At 31.3% G+C, this 15,452-nt stretch overlaps 1 protein-coding gene across 1 annotated transcript; it reads left to right on the forward strand.

Annotated features, from left to right (window-relative positions):
* Positions 1–13,841: 13,841 nt before the first annotated feature.
* LOC111373922 (putative B3 domain-containing protein Os03g0621600) lies at positions 13,842–14,700 on the forward strand. Its single transcript, XM_022996516.1, has 3 exons — positions 13,842–13,904; positions 14,020–14,337; positions 14,431–14,700. Exons 1-3 carry the CDS (start codon positions 13,842–13,844, stop codon positions 14,698–14,700), a joined length of 651 nt encoding a protein of 216 aa, XP_022852284.1.
* The last annotated feature ends 752 nt before the right edge of the window (positions 14,701–15,452 follow it).

A 15,452-nucleotide genomic window follows, 5' to 3' on the forward strand; every position in this document is an offset into this window, starting at 1 on the left:
TTTTGTTTGGCAGCTTTTGATCAGGAAATTATACATACTTAACAAAATAGAATTTCAAGATCAAATTTACAATGAAGACAAATGTTACAAAACAAGATAGCAAAAATTTCACAAAACCACACAGCACTCTTGTCAAAAGATTGGTTTTACGGAAAATATTTCGACTACCATTTACTCCAGTTTTTCTTTGTGAGCAAATGGATTTGTGTCTGAACTTATGTTTTCATCATAAGCCACTTTTGAGCTAGAACTCTCATTGGAAGATTTGAAAAGGGTTTTTTTCGCTGGAGGTGACCAATCTTCTTGATAGTCTATACTAACGTTTTTCCCAACATTTTTCCCAACTGCTGTAACCACAACCTGACTGTCAACGTTTGTTTGGATTTTTGGTTCAAGACTTGTATCATCAATATTTGCTTGGATTTCTTGTCCTGGACTTGGATGGTCTAAGTCTGTTACAGAGATGATATCAAATCTGTAACTTGATGAATTAAGTTTATTTTGTGATGCTTTTAAGTAGAAAGCTCGTTCAGTATCCTGCATTTTTTTAATGGTTGTTTCGAAATTTGTCTTTGAACCCTGTGTTAATTTTAAATTGTATTAATATTATTCTACTAAAATATGTACCGAATAGGAAAATGTTTGAGATAAGTTGGATTTCTTACAAATTTAGTTTCCTCCATCAAAGACTGTGAAGTTGTAAATAATAGTTTCTCAACTGGTTCACCAATTGCATTTGCACTTATTGATCCCGTGACATCTGAAAGCCGCACATATGCTCTAGCCCTAAAGTGAAAAAGAAATTAGTATTAATAGATGCAAGAGTAATAAAGAGAAGTAGAAAGGTCACGTATAAGCAAATATTTTACCTTCACCAGATGAAGTAAAAAATGAAAAGTAATTAATTGTTAGTGTATTTTACCGAGGAATAGCTTTAGAATTGGGATTCTTGCAAAAAAATACAAAGGTATGTTTCTCCAGAATCAACATTCGACTGTCTAAAACAGTTGTTGCAGGCCATGTACCAAAATTTGCTATCAATTTTGTCTGTTGTTGCTGTGTCGTTTACCCAATAAAATTTTCGCTGTTACCAGTATGGATATACTTAGAGAAATTAGAAGGAAAAATAAATAATATGATTGAGTATATCTTGTAATATATATATATTAGGAAATAAATACAGATTGAATAGCATACGTAACCTTAATATTACCGCTAGAAGGCGTCCCTGAAGATTTTGAATAGGAGTGAATTTACTTTGCACAGGTAGAGAAAGATCTGTGGGGCTTTTGTCCATGTATGATTTTTTCAATACAAAATCATCTATTTTATTGGAATTTGTTCTTACCCTAATCAAAAGACAAGAAGATAATTAGTAACTCCAATAGTAATGTGTGGAAAAATAATCGAGAGGGAAAAAAAGAATCATAAAATATAGCACTTTGTACATACCATTCTGTCATTTGTTTTACTGCGTTGAAACGCGTATTTATGAAGAACGTGGAACGGACTTTCGTGGACAATTTTAAACTTATATAATATCAATATGGAGAATGTGTAAAGGATGTAATATATGCTTTAAGAGGAGTCTAAATAATACAATAGAACATACCAAAGAATGATGTAACCTTTAAACGGGGTTGCAAAGATGACTGACTTTTTGTCAATAATGTCTGCTATCAGTAAGCATTCTCTGTCAACAAATGAATCCCAAAGTGTAAGCACCATTGTTTTGAAATTCATGTCTAGAAGTATGATATCTTGCAACCAAGTTTGGTTGCCATCTTTGGATTGAATTAATCGTTTGGGTGTCATATCAGCTGCAACTGCAAGTATATCTGCAAATTTGAAATTACCCATCAAATTTTCTTTTTTTTGAACATAAGCAGTACAAATTTGAAGGAAACTATATTTCTGTAGAATCGGTATATGATTATTTAATATCTATGAAATTTTGTCTTACTTAAATCAGCATCTGTATCCATGTATTGTTCGAGTTCATGAAACTGTGTCAGTTGATATGTTGAGCATACAAACTCTAGATTATCTTCATTCAGTTCTTCAATACGAGTTTCTCCAGATATTGTCCATTGTAGAGTGCCAGTCCAATATCTTTGTCGTATTGTTCTTCACGTAAGCTTTCGAAATAGTATAAGTTTTTCCCAGAACAAGTTAATCCTCAAAAGCAGTGATATTGGAATCATATAAGCTAGCCTGAATAGTATTACCCTGAAAAATGATGAGGAACCATATAAATAATTGTAATATACGTGATCTTAGATTAAGAAAAAAAAAACAAAACAAAAAGAAATGAAGAAAAAATGTATGAAAAAGAGTTACCTGAGTATCCATTAACATCAAATGCTGGTACCTTCCATTGCCTTGTCTCGAAGGCTTTGGTGATTATTTTTCAACTACAATCACTTTAACTTTCCACTTTTGATTGTTGGAAATAATTTCTGGTAGAAGTTGGTACTGTTCTTCCATTGTGGCAATTTCGTAACAGAATAATAGAGGTAAAATACACACAAAAGGAAGATTTCTATCGCAAACGATTTTGAGATATCCGAGTGACAAATAAAAGAAAATATATATAGACATGTAAAATTATATCATATTTGGTTTCCCGTACTTTATCTTCTATTCTTGATTTTATTTTTTTATAAAAAGTAATGCAAGTATGTACTAAGTAAAATCTTATTATTAGCCATATACTGTCAGAACTTGTTGTCTGCATGAGATATGGAGATTACTTGTAATATTCATTTACTGATAGTACAGAAATAACGTGAGTTCAAGGATTTACACTTAGAGCAAAATATGTAAAACTATATTTTATTCGTTCTCTCTATTATAAATATAATAAAATGACGTCAAAATTTGGATTAAAAAATGAAAAAGATCAAGATTTACACAGTAAAATCTTATCATACCCATACTCTATTGATTCATAATGACTGAACATAGACGTGGGTTGACAAAGGTTTAAACATGGTACAAGAATGACTCTGAATTAAATTAAGTGGTATTCATCGGGGACAAAGTATTCATGCTACAAACATTAATTGTAATGGAAGGAAAATTTGATTCAGTTATTTATTTAGCTTAAATAAACTGAATTGTAATAAATATCTAAATACACATGAATATGTTGATGTATGATTTTGTGTATGAAATTAAAGAATTCAAACAAAGACGTAGATTTGAGATTCTATAAAAGGTGTGAATAGTTTGTATTTCATAACATAACAAAAATACTTCATTGATTGTTGATCAAATGCATAAAACAACGATAATATACAGCTCATATGTGACAGCTTTTTATCTTGTGGTTGGTATAAAGCTCATTTATTATATTTTTAGTCCTAGAAATATTAACATTTTCAAGAAAAACTTCCCGCAGATTTAAATAGGAGAAGCTCTAAAATTGGTCTAAATGGATAACAATTTTACTTAAAAATTTACAATCGAAGAAACTTGCATATATCTGCACAGATCTATGTATGAACAACAATTTTACCCATAAGAACTTTGTGATTATGGAGACCCAAGCCTCCATAATGGGTCTCCATAATTACGGAGGCCACAACAAGGCCTTCGTGTTACGGAGGCCTGGCGTTTACCTCCGTATTGCGAAGGCCAAGCTGCTGGCCTCCGTAATTTGGAGGCTTGGCCTTCATAATCATGGAGGCCTTGCCTTCGTGATTATAGAGGTCAAGGCCTCCGCGATTTTGGAAGCCAAGTCTCCATAACCTCGGAGGCGAGGCATAATTTTATGTCACGAATTTTATGTCATGAATTGTCTAGACAAGAATATAAGATATTTTATTATCGAGTTTAAAATATTTATGCATGTATAGGTTATGAAGATATAATATTTATTTGGAATTCTTAAAAAAAGTTTCCCTATTTTTAATTTTTAGATTCATTCATAAATACGATGTGATTTTTGGAATAATTTATGCAGATATCTCTGGAATACATAATTTCTCCGAATCAATGGCTTTCTGCTACAATTGTCCAGTATCCAAATTTCGAATATCTTAGAGACTTTGTACAATTTCTAGATTCGAATGAGCAATTTTCGTTGATGTGCAGTAATTTTTATGGATTTCTTTATGGAACTTTCTACAAAGGAAAAAATGTACAATTTAGTAGTAGGTTGGTGCATAAATTTATATTGAGGCTTGTGAATTGTGGGAAAAATGATGAAATTTGGGTAAGGTTAGACAATCGTGTAGCCAGATTTGGTATGCATGAATTTTGTCTTATTACTGGATTACCTTGCCATGAACCATCCATGGACATTAATGATACAAATGATCGTCTTAGAAATTAATACTTTAACGGTACATGTCGAATTGGTATGAGGATGCTTTATGAAGCATTACATGTGTGCGAACATGAAGAAGATAAATTGAAGCTTGGTTTAGTCATATTAGTCGAATGTGTGTTGACACCCACTTCAAGACAAATTGATTATAAAACTCTTGGTATGTTTGAACATTTGGATGAGTTCCTTGCATATCCATGGGGTCGCAAAGCATATTTGATCTTGCTTTATTCATTAAAAGTATTACAATCTGAAAGAATGCAAAGGATGCAACGAAATGAACAAACAGAATGCAAGTATGCGTTACATGGGTATCCACTTGCATTCCAGGAAATTAGTCTCTATTCTTGTATTGACTTATTATGTACAATATATTCCCATAAAATTTTTTTATACATATAATATTTTTTTTTAATTATCTTGAAGCATTGGATATATGAAGTATTTCCAAATATCGGAAAGAAATTTGGACATCGTAGACATAAAAAATCACAGTGTCAAAGAATATACAAGTGGAAACCCAACCAACTTGTAACTGAAAAAGAGATAAAGATTTTTTTGTGTACTCGTAATGTATGTTTTTATGAATGTACAATTACTCTCACATTCAATTATCTTAAAATAAAATTAAACTTAAAATAAACAATTTTGGTATTTCAATTTGATTACAGATTCAAGTGATTGCTGTGCTACAGCCTAATGAAGAAGAATTACAAAGTCTTTCATTGCCAGTGGATACAGTAGATTAGATGAGATTATAAATGGAGTATTGGATAATGCAGTAGAACAAATCCCAGACAATATATGTGTAAGAAACGACGATTCCCGGTATTTCTAGATCTTCACCTGTATTTGAGTCTAGCTCTGTTCCCAGTGGCTCCAACTCTTTAAGTGAAGATAAAACAAAAGAATTGTTGGGTATCTACAGGCAACACATAGCATCAGACGTGTCTAGTGTATATAGCAACTTGAAGGCAGAATTTGCTGATGAATCAAGAGCTCACCACCATGGGGTTCTTGAAAACCAAAAACAGTTATTTGAGGAGCAAAAAAAATGGCAAGAATATTACATGCAACATCATTATCAGATAATTCTTGACAACCAAAGGCAATTTTTCAAACAGCAACAGAAGTGGCAGGAAGATAGATACCAGGGTATGCAATCTTATATTGATAACAGTTTAAGTTCAATGAGATCCTATGCCGATGAACAAAATCAGGAAACACTGAACACATTATCTGAATGAAAATCAAACATGGAAGCTATCATAGGTTCCATGCAACAAGATGTCCCTCTCGATACAAGTGTTGTTCCTTGCGATAAACCAAATGAGATATCAACAGCTGAACAAATTGAGAGCTCTAAAAGGTCGATGAAAGAGAAGAAAAATAAGGGGGAAAAATACAGTCTTCATCATCTTTAGATTGTCCTCTGGAAGACTATCCTATGCAAAGATACATAAAAATTAGAAATTTTATAGCGAAGAATCAATTTGGGTAATAAATCTAATTTTACTTGTATTAGCTCAAATCTTCAAGTTCTCTTTTGATTTATTTGGAATTAATTAAAATTATGTCATACAGTGCATACTTGGATGATGACAGTAACAATATTTTTAGAAGAGACATGTTGAAAACTCTAATGGATCAAATATATAACATAAATATTGTTGTAAGTAAAATCTATGAATTACAATAGATTTTATTTCATAGTCGATATATATAATCTAATTTATATCTATTTATTTCATCAGAACATTGAGCTAGAGTTAAAAATATTGAGGCGACTCATGAATGATGGTTGTCCGCTTGTTTCAAAAGAATAAGCAATTATGGATTTCAAATTTGAAGCAGAACGTGCTCGTCACGTGATGTGGCATATTGACACAGGAATGGGAACCACCAGAGGTGAACCAGATGGAACTCTTTTGCAAAGTTATGTGAATAGCAAAGCACCTATATTTGGTGGTCCTTGGATGAGATGCAAGCATATATTAATTCCGTGCTCATATCCGAGCAATAGCTGGTACCTTTTCCTTGTCAATATTCTTGAATGAAAATTTCAAATATATGATTGTAGTAATAACGTCCACACACCGGATCAAGTAAAAGCACATGCAAAAGCTTCATTGACTATGGTAGAAGCACTATTGAAAACGACTTTATCTTCTAGAGGAGATAGAAGGAAACATAGGAATAAACAAATGGAGTAGGAGATTATACCTTACCTAAACTGTGCAAACAATGGGTAAGCATTTAAGTGACTTGTTTTTTCAGGAGGATATTTAATTTCCTAAATTTAGTCATTTATTCTAACACTAAAATATTTCTTCCACGGGCCTAATTGTGGAATTTTCGTGCTTTGTTTTGGAATATCCAATTGAATCAGTTTTGTCGGATAGGATGAGCATATATAGACAAAAGATTGCGGTAGATATTTGTAATAACGAATACTTTCTTTATCCCCGTAAGTCCTAATTGTAGTAGATAATCAGAATATACTGATTGAAATATTATGTAATAAACTTGTATTTTTTATCCTTTCTTTTCGTATCTTGTCACTGACCCAAATAAATAAAGATATGTTGAACATGGAATATTATGAAGGACATGTTTAAAGATAATGATCTGGCCCTTTTATATGCACCATGTTTCGTACTAACAAGTAAAGTATAATTGAAACACATAATAACATGTAAGAATAACTAACCTTGTATAGCTCAATGTTATTCTTCTTGACACAAAATGGATTAGCAGAGAAAATATCCTCTTTTAGGCTAACAATAGATTGGCGGTCCAATTAAGCAAAACTTGTAATTATAGACTTCTTAAGTAGTATGTATCAAATTCAAAATTTCAAGGTAGACTACATTTTTTGTGCAACAATTGTGTGAATTTATTTCATCCATTGGCTTTATTAGAACTTTTATGTTTTCTCTTGTTTTTGCTCTAGATAAAGCGACATATAATTGACCATGCGAGAAAACAGGTTCAAGCAAATATAGTCCAACAAAATCTAAAATTTGACCTTGAGCTTTGTTAATGGTCATTGCAAAACAAGGACGAATGGGAAATTGAGTTCTCTTAAATGGTACCGAATACTTATCTCTTTCAAGTAGAATAAATGGAATTCTAGATAAAAATACTTGTTTTCCACGATATTCATCTATTCCAATTTCGACTAAAATAACATTTCGTTTAAATTCTCGACAAATAAGTCTAGTCCTATTACACAAACCTTCTGAAGGATTAATGTTTCTAAGCAACATAACAGGACAATTTCTTTTTAGTACAAGTTCGTGTGGAGGGATACCATTTGGTGTTAGACTATTCAAAAAATCTTCATGAATAAATCCTTCTATTTTATCAATTACTTTATCGAAACTAGAATATGTAAATATCTCTCCTGGAATTTCTTTAACTAACATATTATTTATTACATTCACATGTTCATTTTTTTGGAGTCAAAATAACTCTGTTCATCATAGTATTCACATTGTCACTATATATGTGGAAATCAGGAAACACAATAACAATTAGTTTTTTCAATGATTCAAATTCACTCTCAAAATCTATTATTATATCTGAAGGAAGTTTAATCATGTGACATGTATGTTCTCTTTCTATTCCATTTCCAATTCTAAATAAATATTCACAGAACAAAGGATCTAATTTAGCTCTCATATTCTCAGTTAATGGTAATTGTGTAAAATATTGTCATAAATGTGAAAAAACTAAACTAGCCTTCATGATATCATATTTTGTTCTTCTTTGTACTATAGGCAACACTTTTCGAAAATCTCCTCCGAACACAACAACCTTTCCACCAAATGACAATTCACATTCAGTAATATCTTTTAACATTTTATCCAAAGTTTCAAAAGCACATCTATTAATCATCAGTGCTTCATCCCACACAATTAGCTTTGTCATTTGTAAAAGTTGACCAAGTGATGATTGTTTACTTACTGAACATCGCATATCAGAACTTGCTTGAAGTGGGATTTTAAAACATGAATGACTAGTTCACCCAGCGGGCAATAAAGAGGCAGTCACTCCCGATGACGTTGTTGCTAATGCAATAAGTTGTCGAGATCGTATTGCAGCAAGTAATGCCTTGTACAGAAAAGTTTTTCCAATACCTCCTGGCCCATCAATAAAAAAACTCCATTTTTATTATTTACAACGTAGTCTAAAATAACATCATAGGCAGATTGTTGTTTCTTATTTAAATTCTCTGTAAAATGCATGTCACACAGAACATTAATATTTGTAGTCTCTTCTAAGATCATGTTTGCTAATACATCAGCATCATTCACAATAACGTCAAAATCTACTAGACCAAAATCATTTATGTTTGTACCAAAAACTTCCAAGAATGAATTTATGCATCTCAAAGCCCTAATCTTGGCATCACATACTGTCAGCTGGCATGTAAAAAATCTTCTATCATGTATACTTAAAATTTAACCCATAAATTCTTAGGATTTGTAGGGCTACAAAAAATTAACACATTAGCAAAGAGGCTACGCAATGGTATAAGCACTTCATAGGTGATCGCCTCATTTAAACACATTTTACAATAATTATTCCCACTATTAGACCATGTAAAAATGCAGTTTCGTGATAAGTAGGCACAAAAATGTTATTAACTGTTTTTAAATCTTGAAAAGACTTAGGCCCTTTAACATGATTCAATAAAACTCTTAGAAAGTATCTCTCACCCTCAGATGGATTAGCAGCAATTATTCTACCAATACATTTTGCTTTTTTTTAGAACTCCAAACTCGAAAATATGTATTCTATACAAAGTATGTAGGAAAATCCTTATAAAGTAAAGTTCGTGTCTTTTCATTTAAAATATTCATTTTAAAAAATTCAGTTAACATTGTTCGTTAGATGGAGTCTTTATTTATAATTTCTGATAAATCATCTGTTTCATTATATGTAACCAACTGAGCATCTTCCATATGTAACTGCAAAAAAAACTACAGAAGGAGATATGTCGAATAAATCAAAACTAAAAATTCTCCATATAACTTCCAGTGCAGATATTCATCTAGCGATTTGATAATTCGAAATCTCATCAACATAATGCTCATTAGTTTCTTTATTCATCGTAAAATTAACACGATCATGTCCTTTGTATACATATTTGTATAAATATTTGACTGCTTTAACAGAAGAACATATTTCAACATTAATGTGACAATCATACTTAGCTAAAATATAAGGATTATATGGTACAACCCATCTATTGTCTAGTACAGACCCTCTGACCTTAACAGTAACACCATCATCACGACGCCTATAAAGTGGATATGAATCACTACCTAATGAAGTATGCAAAATGTATTCTCTTGGATACTTGTTTTTACAAGTATGGTTATTTTCCATGCACACATTTGTAGGATTTAATTGTCCACAAGGGCCATGCATCATATGTTTGACCACAGTAGCATGCAGGTGAGGATTTCTCTTTGGATCTGGTATTTCACAAGAAACAATTTCGTCAACTTGCGTAGAATTAGTAATCTTAAAATTCGTTTTAAATATCAGGATGAGGTAGACCTCTTTTTTGGAATTCAATTACATACACATAGGCAGCTATAGGCCCTAGAATTTCTCTCTTTATTAAATTTGTTTTTAGTTCTTCAAGTTTTGCTCGAAATATTCGAGCTAACAAATCTGGCCTATTTTGTATACTATCATTGTGCCTCAATTTTAATTTCAGGCTAATTTGGATTGCATGTCATTGTTAAAAATATATCAGGTTTTTCATATCTTTGAACTAAACACATTGCATCCATATATCTTTTAGTTAAATTTCTAAGACCCCTAATAAACCCTGTAGGCAACACAATTGATTTGCCAATTTTATAGCCTCTATTCTCACCATTTTGTATCCTATCTAAAATTCATTGGTAAAGTTCACCTCGTATAGTTTTTTGATTATTACGAAAATAATCTAGTCTCGCAGTTTCAATCTTAACATATCCACTATATATTGTTGTAGAAGTTTGCATGTATGAAAGAGTACAGATTTATCCGAAAGTCTGATTTGAAGTTTGTAGCAATAATATTCACGGTATGACACAGTAATTCGTTTCTTACCTCTCTTCATAACTGAAAGGAAAAAAAATAAAGTCACAAAGACAAATCTAGAAATGACAATACATCTATGCACTCTAAAAAGATTAAAAAACTTCAATGGTAATAAAACTTACCACGATCTTCTATCTCTATAAGTTGTTCGGCCGAATCAATGTGATTGATTTGTATGAAATCTTCATGGACTATTGAAGTATTCAAATTTACCTTTTCAATACCTTCATGTCATCCAGGTTCTCCATAGGTAAATATTAATGGATATTGAAGTGGATCATAATAGCCATAGTAGTAATTTACTCTATGTGAGTATTGGAATGTCCATAAATTAATATATCACGAGTCTTTATGCTTGTAGATGGATCCTCATCAACCCACACTGCAGCCATCTGTTCACATGATGGCATGTTATATACTCTCTGGTCGAGACACGGATTAGACCTCAGCACGATACAGCATGAATCAAAATTAGAAACTTCACTTAATGATTGAAAGAAACGACAATATTGATTTATCTTTAAGATATCTATTAAATTTTTCAAAGTTAATTCACTTAACCTATCTAAAATTTGTAGTCTATTACTAATTTCATTATAAGTATCGTAAAAGTATAAATACAAATATGTAGGATTTCCATCAATTGGTAGAAGTGGATTTATAAAATGGTATATCTGTCCCTGAACTTTGAACGTATATACACCTCTATTATTTTTACACAAATTTTTATCATATTTAACACCAAATGAAGTGAATGCAAAATGGTTGTTGTAAGTACGAGCAATTTTTTTAAAAGCAATCGCTTCACATGAAGTAGAAGTAAATAGCTCATACAATTCAGGGGGAACACTGTTCAATTGTAATTTAACTTTTCCATCACAACAACAAAAACCCTTACTTTCTTTGTAAAACTTTTTTGCACCACAATGTTTACAAATTGTACAAGACGGAAGAATATAAGGTTTATCTAGAATATTTCGTATATCAATTCTCTTAGAACGATCTAAAAAGATAGGAACATGTGAGCCACATTGAGATTGCATATTGTCATCTTCAAATTGCTTTTCCACGTCAATGCTTTCATCAACATGAAGGTCCTTCTATAATTCGACATACTGATCAATAGAATCTACAATCATAAAATTAATATAAGATCGCTGAAAGATAACAAAAGTGCAAAAATTGGATTAAAAAATAATTTCACAAAAACAAGATGAAAAGAAGTGTACTACAACACGACCAAATAAATAGCCGAATGCAAAAAAAAATTTATAAAAAAATATATTCAATCTATAAAACCTGCTGTGAATTTAGGACAACATCTCATCCTTCTTCCTGGCATATCTGTAGAACTTGTAGATACTTCTATAATACCAAATATTTATATTAAAATTACGTAAAAAACTTAAACCAACAAGAAATCACATTTAAACAACAAATCATACCTATATGTCTCTTACGCAATTTGTCTTTTTGTACCCTTGGCTGAATTACAAGCTCAGAATCGTGTGCTTGTGTGGATAAGTCCAGCCTTCTTAAACGAGCACGTCTACTCTTAAACCAATTATAAACATTCATATCAAAGATTTGCCCATGCAATGATAGTTCGGAGACTATCTGCATAATCCTTGACTTGTTTGGGGTTTTATTCTCATGATTAAATATAGATTCAAGAATTTAAAGTTGTGCAGATGTAGGCGTCCAATATTGCTTACCCATTGTATTGCTGAAAGAAAGAAACCACAAAAATCAACTCAATAAAATTGGAAACATAATTAAGAGTATGCACATTGAAAACAATATCATCATACAAAAGGAGCCAAAAAAATGTATACACTTCCATGACCCGAACAGTAGGAAATATATCGAAAAAAATGAAACCCACCAACAACAACAGGTCTATCGCTGAACAAAATATACACGCAATTGAAGACAGGGAGAAAACAAAAGGATGGGAGGGATGGGAAAGATACGATGAAAATAAGGACAATGATTAAAATAAGGACAAAGACAAAGTGCTTGCATGAACGAAAGGAAAACAACGACGTTTTCCGTTCAAAAGGTAAAATGAAAATGATATAGACAGGGAAATGAATAAATTATATTCACCTAAGCACTATAGTTTGAAAAATAAAAAAAAAAACCTAAATATACTTATTCATTTTTCTATTTCTATATTATATATTATAAATTTTTATCATCACATAAATAGAAATTGCGAAATTTTAAAAATAACGTTAAGAAAGTCCGACTATTGGTTAAGTTTCATACAAAATAAGAAACTCATGCTTAAACTAAAATATAACTTCATATAAAATTATAAAATTATTTTCGACAAAACAAAAAAAAATAATATTGAACTAATTGTTGTAATAACAGCTAAGAGAAAAAGATGGGGGGAAAAAATAATGCCTCCATAATTATGGAAGCTCAAAGTTGAGCCTCCGTAGCACTACGGAGGCAGTTTGTGCCTCCGTAGTAATTACTATGGAGGCTCACAGAGGCTAACAAATTTCATTTTTTCCCCTCTTACTTTTTCCTTTACCGACTCTCGGCATCAAAATTTAATTTCATTTAATCAACTTAATTTTTTTAATAAATGTGATTCCTAAAATAAATATATAAAATATAAATTATTTTTTTATATATACAAATATTATATAAATTCTTCAAATGAGTAGAAATGTAGATAAATAATAGAAATATTACATATTAATTACATTTCCAATCGTAACCTTTTGAGTGCAATCAAATAATGTGTGAAACGTGTTAAGATAAAATAGTCACTCACGTGATATTTCAATAATTTTTTCTCCTCACTTTTATTTTTGGGAAGAGTAAGATCATGCTTTTTCGGTGGCATATTGTCCATTTCTATAACCTGTGAACCTCTTGTTAAATCTGAAGAAAACGAAAAAATAGAGGAAGTACATATCCTCTAATTTAAATAGCTTCTCATGTTTTCAAAATTTACCTTAAATCACTCCTCACATAAAATATTTACATATATTTGCTTGCAGGTGCTCAACAAAAAGAAAATCAGGTGTCTATCTACTCTTTCTTGATTACCATAGCTATTTTTTCAACACTAAATTTTACAGTTTTAACTTACATCTTGTTTGTTGAGATGGATTAAATGTCAATCTTCAATTCTTCTATTAAAAATCGAACACAAATCATGAATTTCTTACCAAACTTCATGATATTCTTCTACAACGACATATAGAATATTTTCTTTTTTAAATCACATACAAAGTTTATCTTACAGACATGGAACTTCCATTAACAAACTTTCTAACTCGCCTATATTGCAAAATCTACCTTAAAATCTATATTAGGACCTCCACAACGTAAATAATAGAGTTATTCTAACAAAATTTTCATTGTACTATATCGAGACAGAATGGAGGTGCCACATCGTTTCTTCAGAATCATTACTCCTCCACAAAACTATAATACTCGTCTGGTTAGTCACACAACAGTTTCTCCTCTCACATTTGAATGGATGCATTCTTAATATCTCTCTTATACTTTTTAATGTATACGTATAGATGCTTCCCAGATCATTTGTCAACGATTAGAGACACCAACTTGGTGACACAGTACGAGTAACTGCATATGATGGTATAATTGTCACAATACGATTGGAAAGAGATAATGCAAGAATATATTTTGCCGATGGATGGGAACAATTTTTTGACCATCATAACTTGCAGGATGCTCATGTTTTAGTATTTGATTATAACGGATACTCCACATTCAATATGACCATATTTGACCATTCTGGATTAGAGGTCACATATGACTTCGATGTTCCCGAAGAATACAACGTTTCACATACAGATAACCCTGCATTTGAAATAACACTAACACTTCATCACAACAGCCATCGGGAAATTGTAGGTGTCATCTTTAATATCTCATTCTAAATTCATCTCTTCCACATAAATTTGATTCAAATATCAATAATTTATTCATTCATGGTTTTTCAGTGTATACCAGGATGGTTCTCTAGATATCACCTACCAAGAGGTCTGCGAAGTGTTCAAATCCATGATTCTTTACGTCACAACTGGGAGCTCGCCACAAATTTGCGACCTAATGGTCTAATAAGACGTATGACTATAGGCTGGGCAGATTTTTTTAGAGAAAAAGAACTACAAATGGGCGATACATGTGTTTTCAAACTTTTGAACAGTGAACCCCCAAAGTTCATCGTTTACAAAAAAGACCATGTTGGTGGAAGTTTGACACGTCTATGAGACTTCTTTACTTTCTTCTAAATGAATTTGTATACATGGAAAATGTTTTATTTTCATGTTAATCTATTCTGCTATTTCTACGCCCAATTTTATTTACTCTCTTATTTACCAGTTCACTCTAGAGTTTGTGTACAACAAATCAACATCAATATCGAAGTTCAACACTATACAAGAAAAATGAAAAATCAAATCATATGAAAGTAGATTTACCCCTCATTAATCATCGCAGGAAAAACCTCTAAATATTACTGCTACCACGAACTAAAGAGAAGTTGAAAACATTCTCCACCACTACCTGCAAACTAAAATAAGGCCAAAAAAACATACGTCAACAATCGAACAAACAAAGAGAACAAATACAATACAAGCGCAATGATTGAAGCACAAAATACAGATATCCCAAATATAATAGAAACAGAAATAGTATACATACATGTAGAAAAGAAAGAAACCAATGAAACTCAAAGAGAAAAAGGAGTTAGACAGTAGTGTGTGAAAATGGAGAAAAAGAAAGAAAAATCTACCTAAACTGAAGACAAGTGGGTGCATCATATATATATATATATATATATATATATTTATTTATTTATTTTCTTTTTGTTTGCAGACGGCCTCGTCTTAGCTCCAAAGATAGAAAAAATTAAAAATAAAAAAATTGTTACTGTCTCAAAATGAAAGAGCAGACGACGTCGTTTTTGCTCCAGAAACAAAAAAAAAAAAAAAAATTGCTACAGTGTATAAAAATGGAAGAA

This window comes from Olea europaea, unplaced genomic scaffold (assembly GCF_002742605.1).
Source record: "Olea europaea var. sylvestris unplaced genomic scaffold, O_europaea_v1 scaffold1181, whole genome shotgun sequence".
In the NCBI taxonomy this organism is placed as follows: domain Eukaryota; kingdom Viridiplantae; phylum Streptophyta; class Magnoliopsida; order Lamiales; family Oleaceae; genus Olea; species Olea europaea.

Coding starts and splice junctions, on each gene's coding strand:
- LOC111373922 (XM_022996516.1), top strand. CDS start 13,842: ATGGAGGTGCCACATCGTTTCTTCAGAATCATTACTCCTCCACAAAAC. Junction 13,905..14,019: donor AAAACTATAATACTCGTCTG/GTTAGTCACACA, acceptor GTCAACGATTAG/AGACACCAACTTGGTGACAC. Junction 14,338..14,430: donor ACAACAGCCATCGGGAAATT/GTAGGTGTCATC, acceptor ATGGTTTTTCAG/TGTATACCAGGATGGTTCTC.